This window comes from Zalophus californianus, chromosome 1 (assembly GCF_009762305.2).
Source record: "Zalophus californianus isolate mZalCal1 chromosome 1, mZalCal1.pri.v2, whole genome shotgun sequence".
In the NCBI taxonomy this organism is placed as follows: Eukaryota; Metazoa; Chordata; class Mammalia; order Carnivora; family Otariidae; genus Zalophus; species Zalophus californianus.
This window is the reverse complement of record NC_045595.1, coordinates 55,964,977-55,992,757: the sequence shown is the minus strand read 5'-3', so window position 1 is coordinate 55,992,757 and position 27,781 is coordinate 55,964,977. Positions and strand designations below refer to the sequence as shown.

The 27,781-nt window shown below is 50.7% G+C and overlaps 1 protein-coding gene across 3 annotated transcripts in view; it reads left to right on the top strand.

Annotated features, from left to right (window-relative positions):
• Positions 1-27,781, top strand: part of FBLN2 (fibulin 2) — an 85,354-nt gene that overhangs the window by 34,147 nt on the left and 23,426 nt on the right. For all 3 annotated transcript variants that reach the window (XM_035723418.1, XM_027586714.2, XM_027586715.2), the window contains exons 3-6: positions 22,015-22,126; positions 23,500-23,629; positions 24,536-24,716; positions 27,169-27,378. In XM_035723418.1, the coding sequence (XP_035579311.1) occupies positions 22,015-22,126; positions 23,500-23,629; positions 24,536-24,716; positions 27,169-27,378 (633 nt within the window). The remainder of the gene's footprint in view (positions 1-22,014; positions 22,127-23,499; positions 23,630-24,535; positions 24,717-27,168; positions 27,379-27,781) is intronic.

Here is a 27,781-nt window from a genome sequence, read left to right as displayed (position 1 = left end):
AGGCAGGGGATGGAGCTGGCGTGTGGAGGCTGCGGCAGGAGAGCTTACAGGAGGGTCCTGGCAGCCCTTCCTCTCCTCACCCCAAACCACGGGGCCTTGAAATGGGGTCTGTGACTCTGCTTAGGGCTCTGCAGGGCTTGCTGAGAGCAATAGGTAGGCAAACTGGGGGCCTGGGCTCCCCACATCGACAGTAAGACCCCAGTCTGAGGCCCACCACTCACTCATGTGATCTGGGGCCCAGGACGTCACCCCTCTGAGCCCCCATTTCCTTGTTGATGAAATGGCCCTGTTGCAAGTGCCCAAGGCTGTAGTGAGGACAAACGTGTCAGGAGCGAGGCCTGCATGGAGTGAGATCACAGCCCAGTGTTGCCCGCACCTGGGCCTGCTGAACTGTTAAGAGGGTGCACGCTCCTCTCCTAGGTCCACCCGTTAGCTTCTTTCTGCAAAGCATCTTTGTAAGCAGTAGAATTTTGATGTGAATATTTCGAAATTAGAAGATTTCACATAAATTTCAGCTCTCAGGCTTTCCTGGAAAATGGGCAGTTGTGGGCACACCAGGCCCATGTGCCACGAGGCTGGCCACTGGGGTTACTGACAGGAGGCTCCCTGCCCTTCAGACTGGGTGGGTGCTCTGCACTCTGCTGGGCTAGCTGTCCTCAGTTTCATCAGCGGCCTGGCCCTGGTTGGCAGCTGAGTTGGGTCCTGTACTGGGGGTACCTGTCAGAGCATAGAGTTTTGTCCTGTGGTTTATGTGGTCATTCTATTTTGTGGAAGAAAAACTGGCATCCTGAGAGGGGAGGGGGGTTTCTGGAGGTCACAGGAGAGCTGGGCAGGGGGCTGCAGGCTCCCAGGGTAGGGGTAGGGCTCATGGCTCCCACTGGGGACCTGGAGGCACGAGTGGGTCTGAGTGGCCTTAGCTGGGCCCTCCCTGTGGTTTGCCTGCCCCAGACCATATAGCACTTGGAGGAAATGGGGCAGGGGCCAGGGTGAGCCCTGTGGTGGTGAGTATCTTTTAATTTTTAAAACTATATCTCTCTCCTTCCTTCCTTCCTTCCTTCCTTCCTTCCTTCCTTCCTTCCTTCCTTCCTTCCTTCCTTCCTTCCTTCCTTCCTTCCTTTAACAGCTTTATTGAGATGTAGTCATGTGCCATAAAGCCCCCCCTTTAAAGTGTATAATTCAGTAGTTTTTATCAGAGTTGTGCAGACATCATTAGGCTTCAATTTTAGAACATTTTCATCACTCCCAAAAGAAACCCCACACCCAGTAGCAGCCACTTCCCCTTTCCTCCCCCTCTCAGCCCCCAGCAGCCACCACGCTCCTTGCTGTCTCCGTGTATTTGCATATTCTGGACATTCCTGGACGTGGAGTAATGCGATATGTGGTCTTCGGGGACTGTCTTCTGTCACTTAGCATAATGCATTCAAGGTTCATCCGTACTGCAGCATGCGTCACTACTTTGTTCCTTTTTATGACCGAGTAACATTCCATGGTGTGGATGTACTATGTTTTTTATCCATTCATCCATCGACGGACATTGTGTTTCCATCTTTTAGCCATTATGAGTACTGCTGCTATTGATATTTGTGTACGTACTTTTGTGTGGACAGATGTTTCTGTTTTTCTTGGTAATATACCCAGTGGTAGAATTGCTGGGTCATATGGTGACTGTATGTTTAATCATCAGAGGAGCTGCCAGAATGTTTTCCACAGCAGCCGCACCATTTTTCATTCCCACCAACAGTGCACGAGGGTTCCAACTTTTCCACATCCTCGCCAACACTGTCTGCATTTTTCTTTTCTTTTCCAGGGGTGGGGAGGGGCAGAGGGAGAGGGAGGGAGAGAATCGTAAGCAGGCTCCACGCTTAGAGCTCCAGCACAGAGCCTGATGCCAGGCTCGGTCTCATGACCCTGAGATCATGACCTGAGCCAAAATCAAAGTTGGATGCTTAACAGACTGAACCACCCAGGCGCCCCTTACTGTCGTGTCTTTTTGAGTATAGCCATCCTAGTGGCTTTGAAGTGGTATCTGACTGTGGTTTTGATGTGCATTTTTCTGATGACTCATGATGTTGATCATCTTTTCATGAGCTTACTTTAGAAAATTCTAGAAAACACAGAACACACAAGCACACGTTGCATTAGCCATTCATGTGATGACATCATCACAATGTCATGTTGTCTCTGGACGACTCCACCATACACTCGTGGGAGAAAAGGCGTGAAGAAGGCAACTGACGTTGTCGTGTTGTTATGAAAATAATGCTGATCTCATGGATGCCTGGAAAGGCTGCAGGGACCCTCCAGGGCCTAGGACCACACTTGAGAACCACTGGTCAATCCACAAATACTAGCATATTATGCACACTGTTCTGCCCTGTGCTTTTTTTTCTCTGACAACATATCTTGGGATTCTTCCTTGTCTTTAAGTGAAGAATTCCCTTACCAGTCAGTGTGTCTCTGTCCACGTGTTCCGGCTTTACTTTCTGGTCCCTACTGACAGATGTTCAGGTTGTTTCCAGCCTTTTGCCATTAAAAAGCAGTGTTCTAGTGAATATTTTTATGCTGTGCCCTGGTGCGGAGGCTGGGTCAGTATACATGTGCATTTCTGTATATTTTTTGTGAACTTATTATTGAAGCATAATCAATAGAACCTATGAGAAGCACACAACTCAATAATACATTTTCACAGATGGAACACACCCATGTGATAGGCGCTTGGATCATGAAACATCATGAGACAAGCCAGGTCACCCCCTCGGTGCCTGTCCTGGAGAACCACCACTGCCCTGACTTCAAGCGGCAGACGTTCGTTTTCTGCTTAGGCTTTTCTAAACGGAACCAGAGAGTCTGTTCTCTTTTGTGTCTGGCTTCTATCGCTCAGCACAGCGTTTCTGATGTTGGCCATGTTACGTGCACTGTAGTTGGTCCTTTTGATCACTGAGTGGTGCTCCATTGTATGGATGAACCCCAGTTTGGTTGTTCATTCTCCTGTCAAGGGGTGCTGGGGTTGTCTCAAGTCTGGGACCATTAGGAAGCATATTTCTGTGCACCTGCTTGAACCAATCTTTTGATGATCACGGGCACATGTTTCTTTCAGGAGATGCCAGCTCCATGGGCTCAGTGTTAGGAGACGCAGGATATGCATGTTTATCACCTTGGCAGATGGCAGCTTGTCCTCCTTTGAAAGCTGGGCCAGATTTTTGCTCACACCAGTAATACATGAGAATGCATTTTCCCCATTTATATATTTGACAAGCATTTATTGCATTACTCTAGGTGCTGGGGACACAGCACTGTAATCAAAACGGATGGAATTCCTATCCCTCATGGAGCTTCCACTCTGGCCGGCTTGGGGAGCCCACAGTCAATCCCATGAATACGTAAAGTCTGTGTGAGATGGTGCTAGGTGCTAAGGAGAAAATGAAGCAGGGTGCTATAAAATGTTCTCAGTGTGGCCAACCTGGGAGGTGGAAGATGGTGTCTTGGGGTGGTTCTAGTTAACACGTGTGTTTTGCTCTCCCCATCCCCCACTTTGGCCAAGGGGTCCTCAGCAAGTCTGGCCATGCTCCCACCAATGCTGCGTGGGGCTGCCACCTGGTCTTTCTGGCATTCTCACCAAACCCGTGCCAGTCCTTGGGCTGGGAACACACCTTAGTCATGGTATGAATGATCTATTGCCATGGTAATATGAGCAGCAAGCCACCACACAATAAACTTTCATTGTCGCTGCCAAGTGCACGGGGCAGCCAGGCTCTGCTGCCCAGGAGTGGCTGATGGCAGCTGGGCTCATGCCTGTGAGTGTCTGTGGTCAGCTGGCAGCTCCGCTGGGGCTGGCGGGTGTGGGGCGGCCTCTGCCAGGATGGCTTGTCTCTCTGACCCCCTCAAGCTGGTTAGCCTTGGCTTGGTCTTGACCCGGAAACGGGGCTCCAGGTGAAAGAGGAGAAGCACATAGCGTTCTTGGGCCTCGGTTCAGAACTAGTAGAACCCTTTCTATTGCCGCATTTTGTGGCCAACCAGTCAGGAGGCCAGCCCAGGTTCAGAGGCTCCTCTTGCTGGGAGTTGCTCTGAAGGGTGTACATAGAGGAAGGGAGGAGAATTGGGGCTGAGTCTGCTCCAGGCCCTGGGCGGTGTGCTCCATGGACCTCATTTCACTTAGGCCCCAAATGACTTTACAGTGAGTCCCTTCCCACCAGGGGGGAAATGCTTGCCTCACCCATGGCCCGGCAGCAAATCAGTGGTGAGCCCAGGTGTGAACCTGGGTCCGTTGATGCTTTAAGGCATGTCTGGATTTCCTGCTTGCCTCCTTTGGTAGGCCCGGTACAGAGCTCCCCAGGTTTGAGCTGGCTCTGCCCCTCGCTAGCTATGTAACCTTAGGCAAATTGCCTTATTGTCTGGGCCTCAGTTTTCTTGTCTATAAAATGGGCTTTCTGAGGGCTCCCTTCTATACCTGTGTTCTCAGTTGGAAGAAGGCTGGTGTTGGGCACCAGGTGCTGGGGTCTGTCTCCTAGCAGGGCTCTACTCACAGCTGGAGTCCTGGGGGCTGATTTCCTGGCCTGGGGTCTCTGTTGGGAAGGCAACGGCCTTTGCGCTCTGGGCTGCTTCTGTTTATACGCTGAGCCCGAGACAGCAGATGCGGCTGTCCGGAGGCTGAACCAAGCCCTTTGGCCTCCTGTACCCTGAGCCTTCCAGCATCCTGGGTGCCCCGGTGAACTGGAGCTGAGAGGTCTGTGCTCAGGGCTCTCCTGAGAGCAGTGTCAGCATCATCTGCCTGCCACCACCTCCTCCAAGCCCAGCCAGGAGTTTGTGTGGCCTCTGCATCCTTTGTCCTGCAGCATCTGGGGCCTTGTAGGGGAGGCCTCTGTAGACCGAGGTCAGCATTTTGTGGGCTGGGGTTCTACGGGGCCCTCTGTATCCACTCCAGGGTCTCCATACTGGGAAAATGAGCTTGGAGCCAATGGTGCTGGGGATGAGCCAGCTTGGTCCTCAGAGGGTGAATCCTTGGGTATGAATCCTGCCCCTGCCACTATGGCTGCATGACTTCAGGCAGTTGACTCACTGAGCCTCAGCGTCTGCATCTGTAAGATGGGAGAGTGATCTTACCACCGCAGGGTTACCGAGAGGAGTAGCAGGAGGAAAGTCAGCCAGCACAGAGCAGCTGCGTGGGACTGAGTTCCTGTCTTTCCTGTGTCAGAAGGCCAGTGCACTCTGGGGGCTAGGGCTATGGACTTGGTTTGTGCTTCAGTGAACAGATGTGTGTCTTTTCTCATGGCCAGGAGTTGTCTCCGCTAGTGAAAAAGCAGAGGGGCCAGGCCTAGTGGGGTTTGGTGGGGGGTATTCACTTCCTGCACCCCACCCCGGTGCTGTCACTCTTCGCGGCTCCCGATCTGCAGTGCAGTGGTCCTCCCTGGCTCTTCCCTTCCCGCTCTCCACTTCTGTTCCAGCACCTGCCAACTGAGTCAGCAGACACCTGGTCCTGAGGTCTTTCCTTCGGTGACACAGCCTGACCGGGAGGCTGACATCCCAGAAATGGAGAGGGGGGGCACCCTCCTTGGGTCTGCACATGGTCTCCGCCTTCATCCTCACAGGGCTGGCCTGCGTGGGGGAGCGGTCGTTACAGGGCAGGTGCTGAGCTGGTCACTGGACGTGTACCGGTGTGTTATGTCTTGTGACACCCCAGTCACTAGAGGTGAGGTTACTGAGGCAGGGGGAAGTTAAGTGAATTGTCCAAGGTCACTGAGGGCGATGAAGCAAGCAGACATGTGCCGACCACTGACTCTCGGCCCTTTGCCCTGACCACCTCCCTGGCTTTGCCCAGTTGCCTGGCACAAGTATGTAGATCCCACTGCCAGCTGTCAGGGGCTCCAGCACTGCCCCATGTCACAGACCTACAAGGGGCACATAGGGCCCAGGGTGGGGTCAGCAGGCCCCAAGCTCTGCATGTGCCCTCAGCCCCAGGCTCCCTCCCAGGCACAGAGTTTGGGATTCTGGGTTTCTCTGGGATCCACGGGGGGAGGGTGGAGAAGGCTGAAGAATCTGGCTGCAGGGAGCCGCCTGCCTGGGCATAGAGAGCTCCCAGCACCTGAGAAGGTGTCGGCATTGGTGGGGGGGAGAGTGAGAGAAACCGTCTTGTTTCACTTGCAGCCCCCACCCTCTCGTCTGCACCACTCACTCCCGACATGCTTATGGGCCACGTACTCTGAACCAGGGAGCCAGTGGGAACCAGAAAGGAGAGCACTCCCCCATACCCCCAGCCTGCGGTGGGTGTACCTGCTGTAATGAGCAGACCTTCGGAATACACAGGATGGGGAAGCAAAGCCAGATGCTGGAGGTTGGGCGGCTGGAGGATAAGAGCCACTGGCCGATGGGGACCCACGGGGGCCGTGGGGACCGTGGGACCAGGAAGGCGCCTGGAATGCTGGGGCAGCTGCTCCCCAGCTTTGATTGTTTCTCTGGGGCAGGGGAGGCCCAGCGTGGCCTATAACTTTGGGTTTTCTGAAAGAAGCCAGGGATCTGGAATTTTCTATGAAAGTTCCCGATTTGTAAGTGTTGGCAACTAATTCAAATATATTAAAGCACCAGTAAAGTATGCAGTGAGTACCCAGCACCAGTTTGCTGCCCCGATTTAGTCTCCCTACCCCTTCCCACCCCTAATTACACAACTAGGACACAGAGGCCCAGAGGTGGATGAGGGGCTGGCCAAAGACTCTGTGAGCTCAGAGGATGGGCCCCAAAGTCCTGACTCCCAGCCCAGTGTGCTTTCCTCCCAGACTTCCCTGCCCAGTGGAGTCAAAGCACAGGGAACAGGTGGCACATTCCAAGGGCGACTGAGAGAGTGTTGCGAAGAGACCACAGGCACGGGTGAGAGCAGGGTTGGGGACCTGCAGGGCACGGTGTGGCACCTGGGCTGGCAGCCGTGGAAGGTGTCACTCTCGGGCCTGAAGGGGAGCCTGGCAAGAGCTGAGGTTCTGAAAGTGCTGTGGTCTTCGGTCAAGGCGGCCGTGCCTTCTTGGGGATCCATGCTACATCCCCTCCAGGTCAGCCTCTGTCAGCAAAGAGCAGGGTGGGACGCAGATCTGGGGCAGATGGGGGCAGGAGCAGGACTGGTGGATGATGACCATGTAAGATGTGGCTGGGGAAGGATCAGGATCTCTCCAGGATGCCACACCTCCCAGGCTTGGTTTGGGGGATGCTCTTCCTGAGATGGGTGACCCCAAGTATGTGGGCGAGGGCTACTCACAGTCTCTTTCTGGAGGGTTGGAGCCAGTTGCTGACACTCAGGTAGAGACACAGCCTTGACGGGGGCCTGCAAATCTGGAGTGCTGGGCAGAGACCTGGGCCAGAGGTAGAAACCTGATCAGAGGATGGCTGGGTTTCTGTTTCTTCCCCATCGAGTTTGTCCCACTTGGCAGGTGGGCAGCAGGTGGGTAAGTGCCCAAGGAAAGGCTCACGATTCCCTATCTGTCACCACATGACCCCTGAAGCTTGGATGTGGGACCAGACGGGCCAAGGGTCTTGTCTGAGGTTCCTCGGGCAGTGGAAGGAGAGCAGCGTTCTGGGTTGGGTTCTCTGGCTAGCGTGGAGTGTCGGTGTCAGCCCACCTCTCCTGGGCCACCGGGATGGTGCTCATTGCTCCCCTGAATATTGAGTCACTCTGCAGGCTGCAGCGACAAAGGGTGGAGTACTTGGGGGTTGGGCGAGAGATCTGGTAAAGGTCTAGTTGGGGTTGGGGCCTGGTGGGGCTGCAGTCCCAAGTCACTTAAGAGAAATGCAAAGTTGCTGGGTAAAGTCATTGGGAATTTGGCTTTGGAAGAGCCCCAGCCTGGCCCTGTGGTATCGCCCTTGGGAACGCTGGGAGCCTGAGGTCGCAGACTCACGGCCCCTCTGCCTCATCTGGCGACCCATCCCCGGGCACCCACTGCCTCTTTCCCCAGCTGGACCTCTGTGTCAGCACTGCCACCTGAGGCTTTGCAGGAAATCTTGCTGGTGCCCTGCTTCCTGTTTTCCTCAAAGAGGAGAAAGAAACCTTGCCCAATTTTTTATGTGATATTTTAATTTCTGTAATTCTTTAACCAATCCCTATTTATTAAGGTAAAAATAAATGTTTACATTTCTCTTATAGAAAAAAACTGGCCTGGGGAAACCAAAACTGCCTTATAGTTAAACATCTTCTCTTACTAAACTGTACGTATGTATGATGGACTGGTAATTAAATTGAACTATCCAGAAAGACCAGGGAAGTAGAATTAAGTCGTTGATAAGATTCATGTATCAAACAAAATATTATCCGGAGAACTGGAATCCATGACACTCCTCTGAGCAGAAGTACAGTCTCATAGGTAGCAGCAAATTTCTTCAACTCGTCATGAAGGAGCTACAATTCACAGTTCTTTTCGAGGAGGAACAGAGCACGTTCCAAGGTGTCTTAATGAAGTTCTGGAAGTCCGTGCATTTAGTTTGAGGTTTGAGTGATACCGGAAGGCTGCTCTGGGGGTGGAGGCTGGGAGAGGCCTCCTCCGGGAGCCCAGGGACGGAGGGCTCTGGCCCCGGGATCTGGTGTTACCAGGAGCTGCAGCAGGTGGTGGACATGGCCGGTAGCCTGGGGTGAGCCTGAGTGGAGGAAGGGACAACTCTCTTTTTGGATGGAGGACACCCATTGGTGAGGGACCCTAATGGGCATCCGCCCTTGGTCATGTGCACTGTTTTAGAAAGCTGTTGGCCATGTTCTAATTCTGGAGTGATTTTCCAGGAACTGGTTCATTCTTAGAATGTGAGCCGCCCACTCTTGCCTCCCAGCGTTTGGATCTTTGTCCTGTCCTTGTTCTGGGAAGGTTATTTTCTCAGAACATGGGGCTGGTTCCGTTCAGCTTTTCAGAGTTTGCCTCCAGGTTCTGTATGTCTGGTGGCTCTTTCTAGGGTGGCTTCTAAAAATGATGCCAGTTCCGCACACTCCCTCTGAACAGAACTGAGCTTGTCAAGAGTTTTCGCACTGTTCTTGATCCGGGCAGCCCATTTTGTGCCGACTACTTTTCTCTTTTTGCATGAAGTCAACTTCTCATCAACTGGAAAATTCTAAGCAGAAATGGCCAGTTAAAATGCAGATGACAGGCACACACCCCATCCCACCACTGGCTCCCTGGAAAGCTGTAGAGGGTAGGGCCCTCCTATTGCACGGGTCATCCTACTGCTCACCTTCCACGCCCCAAAGCTTCCCAACGACCATGCTGCTTCCATGTGCCTGGGGCCTCGCACCCCTTTGCATCGACAAAGCCCACTGTAGAGTCCCTATATCTGTGGCTCCACCAGCTACAACACCCTGACATCCCAGGATTCCACTTGGAACCCAGCCCATACCAGGCAGCCAGGATGGACCCTCTTGGGCCTGCTGTAAGGGGAGGGGGCTCAGGGAAGAAGTCTCGGTCCCATAATTGTTCAGGTCTTGCTCTTCTTTCTCGTTTGAGATGTAGTATGTGTGTGCGCATGCACACGTGTACGTGTGTTGGAAACATTTCAGTCTTTACGCTTATATGTATGGTGCAACTCTAAAAAATAAAGACATCTTTCCACTTTCTTCATGATGGTATGTGATGAGTACGTTGCAAATGCTCTTTTTTGAGGAACACAAATCCCTAATTTTAATGAAATGCAATTTATTGATCTTTACTTTCATGTTAGTGGATTTTGTGTCCTTTTACAGAAATCTCCGTCTACCCCAGAGTCATGAAGATATTTTCTTATGTTATGTTCTAGACATTTTAATGTGTTTCACCTTCCATATTTGATCATATTTAGATTTGTTTCTTTAGGTGGTGCGAGTAGGAATCAAAATTCATTCTTTTTTTCAAATACATATTCAGCTCACCCCGTACCAGGTGTTGCAAAGGCCATCTTCCCCCCACTGCCTTGTTGGCTTTGTCAGGGATCGAGAGGCTTTTTTGCCCATGGTGAGAATGGGAAAGAAGCCTGAGGAGTGGGGGGCCTGCTTCCCTTGGAGTAGCTGCTACAGAGGAACTTGAACTCCCCCTGCCTCCCTCCTCCCTCACCCTCTTCTTTGCTTGCTCAGGTGCTCTGCTCAGGAGCCTGCACTCTGGAGTGCACAGCTGCCATGGGCCCCTGCGGCTGCTCCTGGCTGGGCATGTGGTCCGGGGCAAGTGGTGCCTCCTCTCTGGGCTGCTGCCTGCTCATCTGTAAATTGGGGATGTGCACAGGGGCCTCTTTCTGGAGCTGGAGTGGAGATGCAGTGGGTGCAAGCTGGGGCCCCACAGGTGGCTCGGCCAGGGCAGAGACCCAGCCTCCCTGCAGCCTCGGACTTGGGCAGGGGTGGGCAGGAAGTAAACCCTGCCACACAAGGAAGCCAGGTGATGGGAGGTGCTGGAAAGAGCAATGGCGGCTGGGAACTGCCCTTCTGGGGGAGGGCATCTCTAAGGCTCTGAGTTGGGTGGGCCCTCGTGGGTGGGCTCAGCCCAGGTTGTTTGTCGCCATTGTGTGTGTGATCCTGGCGCAGGAAGACAGAGCTCAGGAACCCTTCTTGTTTGTCCACTTTACAGTCCCTGTAAGAGGATCCCAGGCACTCCCAGGGCCTGCAGGTACCCTCTCCCCGCCCCCAAGCACACCAGGCTGCAGGGAGCAGAGAGCTTGCCACGCTGGGCTGTTTGCTCAGGCCCCTCAAACATCCTGTCCAAACAGGGTGCTGGCGGAGATGGCCTGCTCATCACCCTCCTGCCAGGTGCACACGTTTTGCTGCAGCATTTCCAAAGCCACCATTCTTTAGGACTTTAATGTCTGGGAGAGGGGCCTGTCCAGAGGGGTCATGACCTCTGAGCCAGATTGTTCAGGGCACCCATTGTTCTGTGATCAAAGGCGGTTACAATCTCCAGAATCTCAGAATCTTTTTATAACAGAATGTCTCTTGAATGGGCAATACCTGCACACGATAAGAAACACATAAAAAATACAAAAGGGGCAAACAGTGAAATGTTAGTGTGCTTCCTCCCTCCCATGGTCAGGTCCTGCCCTGAGCCAACCAGTTACCACTGTCTTGGCTGTCCTTCCAGAAATAGTCCATGTATGTCTGTGTATCCCTTTAAAATGATAAAGCATAACTTATTTTTTTTTTAAGATTTTATTTATTTTGTTAGAGAAAGAGAGAGAGCACAGGCTGGGGAGTGGCAGGCAGAGGGAGAAGCAGGCTCCCCGCTGAGCAGGGAGCCCTATGTGGGACTCGATCCTGGGACTCCAGGATTATGATCTGAGCCGAAGGCAGACGTTTAACCGACTGAGCCACTCAGGCGCCCCTGTTCTTAATTCTTCATAGTACAGTCAGAAATCATACCATGTAAGTACAGGAAGATCTGTCTAATTCTTTTTAACATCTGCATAAGAGTGGACAGATAAAACCTCAATTATTTAATCACCACCCTATTGATGAGATTTTGGTTGTTTCTGACCTTTGCTCTCACAAAGTCAGGGGTAGCAAGCATCCCGGTCATACATGTTTATGCTCCTGGGGGAGGGGAGTCTGTCAGCAGGTTAGATTTCTGGATGGGGGAAGTGCTGGATCACATTTTTTTTTTTTTTACACTGCAACGCATCATTTTCTTTTTATTGCGGTAAGATACACGTAACGTAACATTGGCCAGTTTAGCTGATTTTAAGTCAATAAGATGTGGTACATTCACATTGTACAAGTATACTTCATCCATCTCCAGAACTTTTTTTAAAGGCTTTATTTATTTGAGAGAGAGCAAGAGTCAGAGAGCACAAGCGGGCGTGGGGCGGGGGGTGCAGCAGAGGGAGAAGCAGACTGTCCACGGAGCAGGGAGTCTGACATGGGGCTCGATCCCAGGACGCTGAGGTCATAACCTGAGCTGAAGGCAGATGCTTAACCGACTGAGACAACCAGGCGCCCCATCTCCAGAACTTTTTCATCTTCCTAAACTGAAATCCTGTGCCCATCCAATGCTGACTCCCCATCCTCCCTCCCCCAGCCTCTGGTAACCTCTTTGCTACTTTTTGTCTCTCTGAATTTGCCTATTCTAGGTACCCTATATAAGGAGAATCATATCTTTGTCCTTTTGTGCCTGGCATAAAATCACTCTTTGGGTCACAATTGGAAATACTGTTGGTCTTTAGTCTGAGTCTTAGAATTTTCTAATCGTAGTATCTTTTGCGGTAATGTTATTGTTGTGAAGTGTTTGTGAATAGAAGCACGTATGGGACTTACATGACAATTAAAGGAGCACTTAAAGTGGGCACCCATTGGAGGTACCAGCCATGGGGACAGAGGCTGTGGCCCACCTGCCCTGACCCCTCCCACTCCACAGTTCCCACCATCCTGACTTCTGTGTGCATGTGTTCCTTCCTTTTCTTTATTTGTTTGTTTTTTTTTATATTTTATTTATTTATTTGACAGAGAGAGAGAGACATCGAGAGAGGGAACACAAACAGGGGCAGAGAGAGAGGGAGAAGCAGGCTTCCTGCTGAGCAGGGAGCCCGATGTGGGGCTCGATCCCAGGACCCTGGGATCATGACCTGAGCCAAAGGCAGACGCTTAACCGACTGAGCCACCCAGGCGCCCCTCTTCCTTTTCTTTAGAGCTGTATAGTCGTTTTGCTTTTTTTCCCTGTTTTTGAACTTCATATAAAAGGCAATCTGCAATATTCTTCTGTGACTTGCTTCTTCCCCCCAAGATCCTTTCTGTGATTCATCCATGTTGTTGTGTGTGGTTGTAATGAATTTGTGCACAACGTGTGATCCTGCCATGGCTTATTCACCCTTTCTCTTGTCAAGGGGTGCTTGGGTTGTTTGCAGTTTGAGGCTTCTGTTTGTGGGTCTCCGGGTGGAGACCACGGGCACCTGTTTCTCCTGGGTGTGTACCTGAAAATGAGATCACTGCATCATTGGCTTTACTAGACAAAGTTAATTGTTTCCCAAAGTGGGTCTGTTCTCCCTCTGTTACTCGGGGACGTGGGAGGCAGGCTTCCTGCCGGGGCCTGTGAGGCAGGCGGTTGGCAGAGCATTTGGAAGCCAGGATGACGTGGTGCTGACCCATGTCACTGGAGACCAGAGAGAGGGCCACGGCTGCAGCTGTCATATGAGGAGATGTCCTCCCTTTCCATCCACAGTGCTTGCAGATAACCAGCAGGCGAGGGACACCACACGCCCTCTGGGCCAGAGCTCAGGCAAGGTGGCAAGGTGGCCAGAAGTGGGGGAGTCTGCAAAAGCCCGGAGGAGAACAGAGAAGACAGGGAGGGATTGTTGAAAGCCCCGCCAGCTTCCTCCGCTGGAGTTTTTGTTCTCTCCACCCATTTATTGGTCTGTCCCCTTGTTCTTTAATTAATTATTTGGTGAGTAGTTACCAAACACCTGTGTGCCAGGGCCGGGGAGGTACCGATTACCTGTTGTTTGCCAGGCACTGAATCTTCTCACCTCCCCACTCTGTGAAGTGTGGCGGAGAGAGGTTATTTGCCCATTTTACAGGCAAGGAAATGGAGGCTCAGAAGATGAGTGATTTGCCCATGTCCCCTAGCCCGCGCTCACAGCGATGGGAGAGGCGCGTCCATGCACCCCTCTGCCCCCCGCTGGAGACCGCAGCAGAGAGGTGGTCTGGGCCAGGTGGACAGGCCACACTTGCATTCTTCTCTCGCATTTTCCTAAGCCTGTGCGCTGGGCTGTGTATCTTAAACTCTATTTACACATCTGGAAAATCAAGATAATCATCCAACCTCGTGTTGTTGATGTAAGTTTTCCATGAGATGGTATACACGGGGGCCTGGGATGCTCGATTCAGCCCCGGGCCCTGGGACCTTGAGAGGACTCAGACCCACTCTTGGCTTCTGAGACCCTCTCAGTCTGGTGGTGGAGACAAGCATGTCCCCTGACAGTGACATCACAGTGAAAGTATGTACCGAGTGCTGATGTGAATGAAGCCAGAGGAGGGGGCTGCTGGCCACCACTCCCACCCTGGGTTGGAGGTGGGTGCCAGTGGGAGCTCAGCAGATGGAGAGGCAGGGAGTCACATGTGGATTGGCTGGTTAGGGATGGTTAGTTGGACAGCACAGAGAAAGGCGTTCCCAACCTGGACCAGCATGTACAAAGACAGAGTGGCAAGGAGAAGCATGCGGGCTAGGGTAGAGGGTGAGAGCCGGACATGACTCTGGGCTGTGATTGCCCCACCAGGGAGGGGTGCTTCATCCTGGAGGGCAGTGGCCTTCCAGGAGGGGTCTGTGGACCACAGGTTCCCTGAGCTGATTGGGACCGGGGAAGGCCAGGGAAGTAGGGTGGTGTGATGAGAGTTGGCATAGAGGTTAGTTTAGATACAGAAGTTAGGGAGCTCCTCTCTGAGGAGGTGAGAGCCCTGAAGAAGAACGGCCAGCCATGTAGACAGCGGGGCTGGGGCAGGGCACAGGAAAAGAGCAGAGGATTCCAGGCAGAAAGCAGAGTACATGCAAAGGACCTGGGGCAGGAATGAGCCTAGGGAGTTCAAGGAGTGGAGAGAATGAGTGAGAAAGAGGGTCAGAGAAAGGAGATGAGGGTGAGGCAGTCAACAGGTCTTTGTAAAGAAAGGGGCACTGTTGGGCCCGTAGGCCAAGGAGAGACACAATCTGATTTATATTTGTGACTCATTCTGACACCCTCGGGAAGATGTCCTGGAGGAGGACACCTGTGGGAACAGGGACCCTGTCGGATCGAGAGGTGTGGGTGGAGTGAGAGGCCAGGCGGGTAGACTGGAATGTACTTTGGAGATGGCCCGCTGAGTGATGGAGGGAGGTGAGGAATGAGGAATTGGTGCAGGAGGGTCCTGAGGTTGCTGGGGGCCCTTCACTGATGCAGGGGAGACCTTGGGGAGAGGTGGTTTGAGGGAAATCAGTTGCTGAACAGATTCTGGTGGTGGGAGCACCAGGGAGCACTGGTGGTGGTGGTTCCTTGGCCAGCTGTGTGTGTGTGTGTGTGTGTGTGTGTGTGTGTGTGTGTGCGCGCGCGCGCATGGAACTATGGCTGGAGACATATGTGTGGGAGGGGTCGAGGTGGAGCAGGCACTTGAAGCTCAGAGCTGGATGAGATCAGCCAGGGCTGGGGTGGAGACAGAAAGGAAGACTCCTAGGACTGGAAATCTGAATGGTGGTGCCTAGGAACTTAAAAAGAACCAGAGAGAAAGACAGAGGCTGGGGACCTCAGAGGGGGTGGTAAAGGAAGGAGACCTGGAGGAGAGGCCTCTGGGCTGAGCCTTGAAGCACTGGGGTGGGGAGTGGAGGGGGTGTCTTCTGGACGAGATGAGGGTATACATCTTGTAGGGCTTTGCCTGGCTTTGCCTCCCACGTCTTGGACGGTACCAAGCAGCGCCAGGCTTGGCCCCCTCCTGTTCCAAGTGGGTGGCCCTCCCAGCATATGGGTTCATGGCCTCTGAGTTCCTTTGTCTGAAACAGAGGGAAGTCAGGTTGGGAAAGGCCAGGGGAGAATGGTGGGAAGTCTGCCAAACACAGGCTGAAACCTGGCTTCTGATCAAGGAGGGGGAAGGAGGAGAACACCATTCAATCCACAGGGAAGCAGAACCCCCTCTCAGAATGGTGCTGGTCAGATTTTCAGACAGGGCCTTCAGGATCAGCTATATCAAGTCGCCCATGTCATGAATATGGGAAAGCTGAGGCCTGGAGAGGGGAAGAGAAGAGGGGAAACTGAGGCTTGGGACTTCTAACTCACCACCTGATCTGTAAAGTGGGGAGACAAGAGTACTCACTCATCATAACTGTAAGAATGAAAGTTCTTGGACCCGAGCCTTGCACTAGCCCACACTTCATTTCAGCTGTTACAGTTATTTCAGTAGGGCACCCATTTCAAGTCACCTGGCTAAGACCCAGGGATCAACTGCAGTCTCCTGATCTCAGTAGGGCAATCTTGGAGAAGGCTTAGGGAGTAAGAGTTCAGTCCATTAAAAGAAAGATATGAACTTGAGCTATGCAGAGAAGGGATAAGCTGCCTAGGTGGGGTGAGCTCCCCATCACCAGAAGTATTCAAGTGAGACATGACTCCCACGTGCCCAGAGTGTAATGAGAAAGGATTAAGCATGGAATGGTGGCATCTCTTCCAGTGGCCACAGAGATTCGAGTGCCTTTGTAGAGAAAGAAACAGACAAGAAGGAAGCTCATAAATAAACAAGGTTTCACATAGTGATAAGTGTTATGAGGATCCTTAAAAATGAGTGATGTGATGAGAGTAACTGGGGCTGGTTGGATATGCTGTCACTTGCCATACAGGGATTTTATGCTTTTACTGTATTAAGGTTTTCCTTTTTACTTGTGGATTTTCTTTCTCCCCCCCCCCAGCTTTATTGAGATATAATCGACATATAATATTGTGTAAATTTAAATACACAATGTGATGATTTGATCTACATATGTATTGTGAGGTGATGACTACAGTAATGTTAGGTAATACATCCATCACTGCACAGCGTTGCCATTTTTTGTTGTTGTTTGTGGTGAGAACATGTTAAGATCTATTCTCATAGCAACTTTCAAGTACACAATATAGTATTGGTAACTAGTCACTGTCCTGTGCATTAGATCACCAGAACTTATTCATCTTATAACTGGATGGAAGCTTGTACCTTTGGCCCAACATCTCCCCATCTCCCCAGAGGGCCCCCCCCAGTCCCTGGCAGCCCCCAAATGACTCTGTTTCTTTTGAGTTTGGTTGTTTTTTTTTTTTTTTTTTTGATTCCACACATAAGTCAGATCATACAGTATTTGTCTTTCTCTGGCTGACTTAGTTCACTTAGCATAATGCCCGCTAGGTCCATCCATGTTCCTGAAAATGGCAAGATCTCCTTTTCTATGGCTGAATAATATTTCATTATATATATGTATACATATATATATACACACACACATACATATATACACACCTATACATACATATCGATATGTACATATACATTTATGCACATACATATATACATGTATGTATACACCACATTTTCTTTACCCATTCATCCGTCAGTAGACACTTAGGTTGCTTCCATGTCTTGGCTATTGCAAATAATGCTGCAGTAAACATGGGGGCACAGGTATCTTTTTGAGACTGTGCCTTAATTTCCTTCAGATATATACCCGGAAGTGGAAATGGTTAGTTCTATTTTTAAATTTTGGAGGATCTTCCGTACTGTTTTCCACAGTGGCTGCGTCAGTTTGCATCTCCACCAACAGTGTACGGGGTTCCCTTTTCTCCACATCCCACCAATACTTGTTATCTCTTGTCAAATATTAGCATCCCCAGCAGGTGTGAGGTGACATCTCATTGAAGTTTTGCTTTGCATTTCTCTGGTGATGAGTGATGTTGAGCATCTTTTCACATACCTATTGGCCATTTATATGTCCTTGGAAAAATGTCTATTTTGTCTTTGCCCATTTTTAAATTAACTTTTTTTGCTATTGAATTGTATGAATTCCTTATATACTTTGGATATTAACCCCTTATCAGATATGTGGTTTGCAGATACTTTCTCCCATTCTGCAGGTTGCCTTTTCATTTTGTTGATGGTGTTTTTTTGCTGTTTGATGGAAGCTTTTTGGTTTGATGGAGTCCCACTTGTTGATTTTTGCTTTTGTTGCTTGTGTTTTGGTGTCTTCCAAAAACTCACTGCCAAGACTGATGTTAAGGATATTTTCCCCTGTGTTTTCTTCTAGGAGTTTACAGTTTCAGGCCTTACATCTAAGTTTTTAATCCATTTTGAGTTGATTTTTGTATATGGTGTGAGGTGTAAGGGTCCAGTTTCATTTTTTTGTGGATTTTACTTCTGAAAACAGCTCTCTTTATCCTAAAATTATTTTCTTAGGTTTTCCTCTAATACTGCCTTTAGATTTGGAATTTGTTTTTGTGTGCAGTGTGAGGTAGGTCCCAACATCATATATTCAATCCTTTCTACATTGAGTTTGAATGTCACCTTTATCATATACGATGTTCCCATATGTACATAGTTTTCTTTCTAAATTCTATCATTTCATTGATCTCCTTGTCTCTTTAGTTATTAGAACTTTAAATATACTTTTTCTTTTCAGAATTTTTCTTCGGTGTTCTTAGACATTTCCAATTTTGGATGAATTTTAGAATCAGCTTGACAAATTTCATGACAAATTATGTTGGGACTTTGTATTGCATTGAAGTTGTAGATTAAATGGAGGAGAATTAATGTCTTCAAGGTACTGAATCTTCCCATCCAGACACATGGGATTATATTTCTGATAAAATATACTGTTATATCTATTAGACAATTTTTTTTCTTCATGTGGATTTAGCATGTTTATGATAGATTTATTTCTAGGTCTGTTTCTGTTTTGAATGAGATTTTTTTCGATTACCTTTTCTATTGTTACTCTTGCATAGGAAAGCACTAAATTGAGTATCTTGATTTTGTTTTTGGCTACTGTATAATTTATTATTATTATTATTATTATTCCTTAGCATTCATTTTAATACTGTGTTAGTTTTTGTTCCTTTGGATTTTCTAGAAAGATGAAACCATATAACATCTGCAAAGAATGACCATCATCTCTTTGTTTCTAATATTTCTACTGCCTCTTTTTTTTCTTACCTAATTGCATCTGCTAGTATCTCTAGGACAACACTAAACAGTGTCAATAGGCATTTTTGTCACATTTCTGATTTCAGTGGGACAGGTGTCTAATGTTTCACCACTGAGTGTGATATTTGCTATTTGTTTCTGGTAGGTAATTCTTTTCATTCCTCCTGGTACAGACCTCAGGTTGTCACGAAAACTTATTTTCCCTCTTTTACAGAAGGGGACTTGAAACTTAGAAAAGTTCAATAACTTGAAATGCCCACTCAAGAGATGAAGCTGATGATTCTCAGTGAACTGTCACTCTTTTCCTGGAACTTTGCAGGCTGCTGACATCCATTGGCACATTTGTTCCTCAGCTCTGCTAGATTATGTGAACTGCTCAAGGATATTTAAAGGTCTTTGTAGGCTTCAGCAGTTGTGCAGCTAAAGGTCCTCCTGGTAGAGAAGGACACTAAGTCTTTAGAGAGAAGAAACGGCTATACATGGTAGCACAAAGATGTGGACCCAGGCTCAGAGTTATCCCATTACACCTGCTGTCCCCCCAGCATGGATGTAGATATTCTAGATGAGCTTTACCATTTTTTGGTTTAAAATTTTTCATTGAAGGATCGTAGCATACAATGTTATATTACTTTCAGGTGTAGAAGATATCAATTCAACAATACTATACATTGTTCAGTGCTCACCACAATGAATGTAGCCACCATATGATGTTATTACAGTATTTTTGACTATATTCCCTAAGCTGTGCTTTTCATCTCTGTTTATTTCATAACTGGAAGTTTGTATCTCGTAATCCTTCTTTATTATTTCACCCATCCTCCCACCACCTCCCCTCTGGCAACCACCAGCTTGTTCTCTGTATTTAAGAGTGTGTTCTTTGGGTTTTTTTTTTTTTTTATTTGCTTATTTGTTTTGTTTTTTACATTCCACACATAAATGAAATCATATGGTATTTGTTTTTCTCATCTGACTTATTCCATTTAGCGTAATACCCTCTAGCTCCATCTACTGTTGCTGCAGATGCCAAGATCTCATTCTTTTTTAGGGCCGAGCGATATTCCATTGTATACATGTGCCACATTCTTTATCCATTCACCTATAGATAATACATTTCGGTTGCTTCGGTATCTTGGTTGTTATAAATAATGCTGCAGTCAACAGAGGGGTGCAGTTATCTTTTCCAAATCAGTGTTTTGTTTTCTTTGGGTAAATACCCAGTAGTGGAATTACTGGATCATGAGGTATTTCTGTTTTTAATTTTTAGAGGAACCTCCATACCATTTTCCACAGTGGCTGCACCAGTTTGCGTTCCCACCAAAAGTGTAAGAGGGTTCCCCTTTCTCTGCATCCTTGCCGACATCTGTTGTTTCCTGTGTTGTTAATTTTAGCCATTCCGACAGGTGTGAGGTGATATCTCATTGTGGACTTGATTTGCATTTGCCTGATAATTAGTGATGTTGAACACCTTTTTATGTGTCTGTTGGCCTAGATGTGCTTTATCTTTGCATGTCATTTATTTTTAGGTCTCAGAAGCAAACGGTTGGGTTAATTATACTCATTTTCTGGCACCTTACACATCATTTTCTCTGTAAGACTCTCTCCTGTTTTATTTATGTATTTACTCCCTTTTCCCCATTGCCAACCTCTGCCCCACCAGAGGCAACTGCTCTCTTCTGTTTAATTTGCATATGTGTGTGTGTGTTTAATTTATGTGCAAAATGTGCGTTGTCATTTTGTCTGCAGTATTTTTAATTTGTGTAACAGATCTCACCTGGCTTCTGCCTTTCCCCCCAGTGCTTTTTTGTGCCGCTCCCTCTTGCTGTGTGTATGTGTGTCCAGCTTCATGTTGTTGTGTGTACATCTAGTCTGTTATTTCGGACAGCTGTGGAGTCCTCCATGGAGGACATCCCCAAATTCTATTCAGCCACTTCTCCACTGATGAACACCCGCTTCCACAAATGATGCCAAAGTCTGGCATCCTGTCGTGGTTGCTTTATGGGCCTGGGTGAGGCCTTCCCTGGAATGCATAGCCAGGAGCAAAACCACTGGGTCCAGGACGATGTGTCTACTTAATTGTGTCAGTGATGCCTTATCTCCTTCCAGATTGGCTGTGCCAGTGACCACTTCCACCCCCAGGGCATGAGGGCTCCCCCCTGTGCCTGGCATGTATCACTCTTTCTGATTTTTCCAGTTTAATAGGTATTTTACTTTGGGGTGTATTTTATGTTAATTTTCAGGAGCTTATTCTATTTTCTATTCTATTCTATTTTCTCAGTGGCAATTCTTTGCCGGTTCTAGGCATTCCAAAAATGTCTCCTAATCTGTCAGCAGTCTTCTCTTTGTCCGTGGGGTTCTTTGTTATACAGAGAATTTTAATTTTCAGGTGGGCAAAGTCATCTGTTTTTTTTAAGCTGTAGTCAGTGCCTTTCAGTTTTAAGACATTCCCCTACCCCTTCCTGCTCCTGCTCTCCCAGCCACACAAATATTTTCTCCACTAACTTTCCTAGATGAGATTTTTTTTTTTAGAGAGTGAGAGAGCGAGCAAGTGTTGGGGGAGGGGCAAAAGAAGGAAGAGAGAGAATCTCAAGCAGGCTTCCTGCTCAGCTGGACCTCATGACCCTGAGATCATGACCTGAGCCAAAATCAAGTTGGATGCTCAGCCCACTGAGCCAACCAGGCACCCCTCCTAGATGAGTTTTAAACTTCCCTCGCTGTTGGTATTGATTCTTATGCCTTGTCCTGTCTTGGTGCTTAGGTCAGGTTCCTTAGAAGCAGATCCTGAGGGGCAGCTGGGTGCCTCAGTCAGGCGGCTGCCTTCAGCTAAAGGTCATGATCCTGGGGTCCTGGGATTGAACACTGTGTTGGGCGCCCTGCTCAGCGGGGAGTCTGCTTCTCCCTCTCCCTCTGCGCCTCTCCCCCTGCTCATGCTCACTCTCTCTCCCCCCCACCAAAAGTAAATAAATAAAATCTTAAAAAGAAAAAAAAAGCAGAGCCTGACTTGAGGGTTTGTGCATGTGGTGGTTCATTTGGAGAACTGGCCTGGGGAGAGGGAAGGGAAGGAGCTAGCCAATGCCCCCGATCCCACTGGGAGCTCTGGAGTGTGAGTGGCCCCACACACTGTCCCCCTTGAGGCAGGGCTGGGTTTTTGTACCCCCTCTTGTCACTGATTGGCCATAGTTCTGTCAGCCTTCTCCCCCGTGGGGTGGACTTCAGCTCGCAGGCAGCTCTCCAAAGCAGGTCGTACTTAGGAACTGCTAGCAGCCACCCTGCACAGCTGCGGGGGGTGGGGGGGGTGGGGGTGGGGGTGAGTGAGTCACCTGCCCAGGCATGGGGATCCAGACAGCCCCAGCAGCATCTTCTATACCTGCTGACTCTGGACACCTTGGAACCAGGTGCCTCCTCTAGGGTGGTGACTCTGCCTGTGTTGCCACCCACAGTGTCCACGAAGGATCTGATCGAGACATGCTGTGCGGCTGGACAGCAGTGGGCCATCGACAATGACGAGTGCCTGGAAATCCCCGAGAGTGGTGCTGAGGGTGACACCTGCAGGTAGGGTGGGCACCCCGGAGCAGGCACAGTGGCCCGTTGACTTTTTCCAGACCCCTGCTTGCTCTGCGTGGGCCCCGGCAGTGCACCGGGGGGTGCATCTGCTCCACCTGTCTCCACGTGCATGCTGTGGCTGCCGGGAGCCCGCTGGCTGGGCTTTCTCCAGGTGTGGAGAGCCCAAGGCTGGCTGCAGGAATAAACGAAACCATGTACATCTGTAGCTGGACTGATGAGCATGGTTAGGAGAGCATACAGTTTGGAGTCAGCGTTAAAGGGCCGTATCACCTGGGAACAGTGAGGCACCTCACTCGTGCTCAGCCCACGAGAGATTTTCCTCCTCAGCTTGGAACCGGAAGCCTTCAGCCCTCCTTTCTTTCCCCTCTCTGCTACCCTAGGGTCTCCAGAAGGCTGGCCCCTCAACTGTCCTCTGTTGTCTGTGTTGATTGTTTTCTCTGACTCTAGTCAATCATTTGTACCTTTGCCCCTTCTGTGCTACGCCGGGAAGATGTCTTGGTCAGCCATTCACCTCTCCTTTTTCCCAGGGTTGCCTTCTTTCCCAACCTACTTATTTTTCTAGATAAGGAGGACAAGGTTCAGAGAGGTGATATGATTCACCCAAAGCCACACGGCTCCTTGGGAGCATGGTCAGAATTAGAGGCCCTGTTTCCTAGTGTCTAGCCCTCCATGCCTCCTTTAGAGACATTTAAATTCTAACTTTGTACCTTTCCCTTCCCTTTTGTCATCCTACCAGTTTGGGGGCTGCTTAGGAGGTAGAGCATGCATCGTTCAGGAGTTTTGAGCTTAGTGGCCCTGAAGTGTTCTTGTATCCCTCTTGTGATGGGAAACTCACTACTTCATAGATAGGCAGTTCCATCACTGAATAGCTCCCACTGGGATGTGCCCTTTCTGAAGTGAGGCTAAACCTCTCCTCCTGGTGGCCCCCCCTTTTGTATGCTGGCTGCCCAGGGCAGCCCTACAGATATGGGGCACACGGCCGAGGGGCCTGGAGGCTGCTCTCTTCCAGGCTGAGTTGCCCCACGTTTCCTGGGGTTGAGTTTCCCTCTCCTCAGCCCTGTGGGGACCTCAAAATGCTGACCCCCTCCCGCACTGGTCAGGGATAGACAGTGTGGAGTCCAGTGTTCTTGGTGAAGCTCAGACACAGAACCCATGTTCTTTGATGGGGACGGGTATGCTGGCTTTGCCGAGGCCCCCGCCACCAGCACGGGCCTTGCTTGCAGTGGACCTCTGGCAGGGCCTTCCCTCTCTGAGCCTCCGTTTCCTCCTCTGGGAAATGGGACCAGTCATCCCTCCTGGAGGGGTCACTGGGAGGATGGGGGCTGGCACTCTGGCGGGGCTGAGGCACACCTCTGTTGCAGGACAGCCCAGAAGCACTGCTGCGTGTCCTACTTGAAGGAGAAGAGCTGCATGGCTGGCGTCATGGGGGCCAAGGAGGGCGAATCCTGTGGGTCTGAGGACAACGACACCTGTGGTGTCTCCTTGTACAAGGCAAGCCCGACCTGTGGCATCCGTAGCCTGGGCCCGAAGTCCTCGCAGGCTGGGGGGTTAGGCTCCCTGTGGGACTCCTTGGGGGCTCTTCATCTGCATAGAAACCATCATCAGCTATTAGAGTGGCCAGTTCATTCAGGAACTATTTGCTGAACACCAGCCTGTACCGGGCCACGTTAGGCATTAAGGATGCAGAAATGAACAGCACATGAAAAGACCTGCCCTCAAGGGCTTTCTGTTTCTGTTTTTTCTTTTTCTTTTTCTTTTTTTTATTTTAAAGATTTTTATTTATTTATTTGACAGAGAGAGAGACAGTAAGAGAGGGAACACAAGCAGGGGGAGTGGGAGAGGGAGAAGCAGGTTTCCCACCGAGCAGGGAGCCTAATGCGGGGCTCCCATCCCAGGACCCTGGGATCATGACCTGAGCCGAAGGCAGACGCTTAATGACTGAGCCACCCAGGCATCCCTGTTTTTTCTTTTTGTATCTGACTTATTTCACTTCGCTTCGCATCCTCAAGGTCACCCACATTGTAGTGTGTGTTAGACGCTCTCCTTTTCAAGGTTAAATAACCGTCCATCGTGTAGTTATGACACGTTGCGCTGATGGCACTTGGGTTGCTTCTGCCTTTTGCCTAGTGTGAATACTGCTGTGAACATGGGGCTAAGAAGAGCCTCTCTCTTGAGGACAGTGTTTCACTTCTACTCTATTGGCTAGAACTTAGTCCGGTGGCCACACCGAGCTTCCAGGGAGCTGGGGAATGCAGTCTTTCTTCTGGAGAGGTCATGTGTGGCCCCAGGCTGCATCCTGGGGGCCCTGAGTGAGTCCCCTGGGCTCACAGTCCATGGAGAAGGCCGATGAACTCCGAGGGGCCGGGCTGTGGGCAGTGATGGTGTGTCTCTCTCCAGCAATGCTGTGACTGCTGTGGCCTGGGGCTCCGTGTGCGGGCTGAGGGCCACTCGTGCGAGTCCAACCCCAACCTGGGCTACCCCTGCAACCATGTCATGCTCTCCTGCTGTGAGGGTGAAGACCCCCTCATCGTGCCTGAGGTCCGCCGGCCTCCGGAGCCCGAAGCTGTACCACGGAGAGGTGAGTGAGGGGCAGAGACAGCTGTTGGGGCTTCCAGCCAAGGCTGGGTGCCCTCTTGCCTTCTGTGGGAACCCGGGGTCCACTGTCACCTGTGGCAAGCTCTGCTCCATGGCCTCTGATGGTGGCCTCTGCCCTTTTATTTCTGAGATTGTGATCCCATTCAGCTATGTATGTACCATCCACACCCCGCACCGAACCACCAACCCCCTGCTACCCTTTCACTCTCCACTCTCCCATGTCCGCCTGCACCTCCCCATCCCCTCTTCTTTCCATCCATCCATCTATCCATTTCATCATCCCCAGCACATCCTGCTGACCCTGGTCCATTTCTCCACCCATTCATCCTACTACACCGTCCATTCCCCTGTCCCCTCATCGGGCCACTCACACGTCCGTCCTTCCATTAATGTGTCTACCCAGCCACATGAGCACCCACCCGTCCACTTACCCAGCCACTTACCCTTCTGCCTATCCATCTGTCTGTCCATCCATCCGTCCATCCATCCATCCATCCTTTTTCTGTCCATCTGCTCATGTATTCATCGACCCACCCAGCAGCAAACCTTTCACTCATTCACTCATTCACCTTCCTCCATCCATCTGCCCTCCATCCCTGTGGAGGGATGACATCCCTATGTTATTCCGTGTCTTCAGGGTACAGGATAGAACTAGTATAGAGAATGCATTCAGAAATGGTACCCCACCCACTGATCAGCCCCTTCAGGACAGCACTGTCTTTCTCCCTGAATTCCCAGTGCTTGGCCCCGAAGAGTCACTAGCAAATAACTGAATGAATGCTGGGTTTGTTTGGTGGCCTCCCCTTCACCACCAGGAGCCCTTTGAGGGCTGATCAGGACTGTGCCCTCTTCCTCTGTGCCCCTGCCCAGAGCCTGCCCCCAGGCAGCCGTTGGCTATGTGTGTGGGAGCTCTGGTACCAGTGCAGAGCCTGGAGCCTGAGCAGTCTTAGAACTTCCAGCCTTCCATGTCCCTGGGGTCTCCTCCTTCCTCTGACTGCCATGTGCTGTGGTCCCTGTTCCAGCTACCATGTCCAGCTGCTGTCACCCTAGCCAGGGATGTCTCCTGGACCCATGACCATTAGCCTTCTTTGTGCCTGTGGGTCAGCAGGAGACCGATGAGGGTGTCCCAGTGAGCCCACAGGGACTCGGCTAAGAGGGACTGGACGGCCTTACCAGGCTGGCGTGGACACAGATCCGTGTCCAGTCCAATGGAATACCACTTGCTGGGGTTGGCTGTAGGGGCCTGGTGGAGCAGTGCTGTTAAGGTCTGGTAAGTACCCAGAAGGGTTTGGTTCAAGGTAAAGTTTGGGAGAAAGTTTGGCCTTAGGAGTCAGAGGGTGGGGACAGGGCCAGAGGTGCATGTTCCTCTCCTCCAGTGGGGAACTGGTGGGTAACCTGGGCCTCAGGAGACATAGATGGTAGGGTCAGACTGACCTGGGTTCCCGTCCTGCTTAGGTGACCTTGGGCAAATCACTTTGCTCCTCTGAGCCTCAGTTTCCCCCTGCCCGGAATATGGTATGAAGAGCATGCTGCTGGTGAGGGTGAGCTGAGCACCCTAGAAATGCTGTCCGGCCCTCAGCATGCTCGGCAGAGCCCTGGGCCCAGGCCCGTCTGCTGCCCACCTGCAGCGCCAGGTCTCTGGGCCAGACCACCAGCTGCCACGGCCCCGCCTGCATGCACCAGGCTGGGGCTGATTGGGCTGGAGCACAGTGTAAACACCCTCAATATGAAACATGTTTCTCAGATGTGACCTCATGCAGTTGGTCTCTTGGGCAGCTCAGCTGCCTGGGGCCAGTGAGCAAGGCTGAAGTCCCATGCTGACTGGGAACACAGAGGGCTGCGGGTCCCCTTCCCCATTCCATTACTAGTATATGAAGATCCTCCAAGGCAGCTCAGCCCCAGGAGCCTTCTCTGCCTCTCCCACCTGCTCCCCATGGCAGCCCTAGGAGGCTGGAGAGACCCAGTGCTGCCCAAGGGAACATGGCTGCAGAAGGCCCAAGTGAGCGTTCAGATCCCCATCTGACAGAACACATGTTTGGGTCCTTTCTATTGCTAGGGGTGGTCTTCCCAGATGTCACTGAGATCAGGGGTCTGGATCTAGTTCAACACTTTAGCCAAAGCTTTCTGGAGACTGTTACGGGCCTGGCTCTGTCATATTGCAGGGCATAAAGACTTGGACCTGGCTCTGATGGGTTCATTCTTATTGTTGGAGGTCTGTTTGTTCGTCTTTTCATCCGTTCATCCATCCATCCATCCATCCATCCATCCATCCATCCATCCATCCATCCATCCATGCTTTGTCCATCTGCGCTATCTTAGCTGGGCACACAGAAGATTCTGAGGAGGACCTACACTGATTTCCCAAGGGCTTACAATGTCAGCCACCTGCTGGGGCCAACCCGTGTCCCATCACGAGCACTGACCCCCCACTCTAGTTGCAGAGGCAGAGTTGGCAAGCCGGGAGGCCCTGTCCCTGGGCACGGAGACTGAGCTGCCCAACAGCCTGCCTGGTGATGACCAGGATGAGTGCCTGCTCCTCCCAGGGGAGCTGTGCCAGCATCTCTGCATCAACACTGTGGGTTCCTACCACTGTGCCTGCTTTCCTGGCTTCTCACTGCAGGACGATGGCCGCACCTGCCGTCCAGGTAAGGGCTCAGACGGCTGGCGCAGGGGCTGATCTTGCCAGTGGAGCATGGTGTTCCTGTGATGGGCACAATGCGCTCCTTCCCCTCCTGTCACCCTACACATTGGAACCTGTGGGAACTGGAGGCCCCTAGCAATGGGGTTTGTAAGGCCAGGTGGACAGGTTGAAACCATCTGCTCCATCTGAAGCTCCATTTGCGTGGGCTGCCCCAGTGCCCCACCCTCGATCCCAGTGCAGGGCCAGGACCCAGGCTACAGAAGCTCCCACCAACTCAACTCAAACTGTGTTCCCAGCACTCGGCCTGAGGTGGTCAGGCTTCAACAGGCAACCTAGGAGGCTGCCTCAGTCCCTGGTCTGGGAGGCTTTCTGCCTATCAGCTGTCCAGGGTTAGATATGTTTTTAGT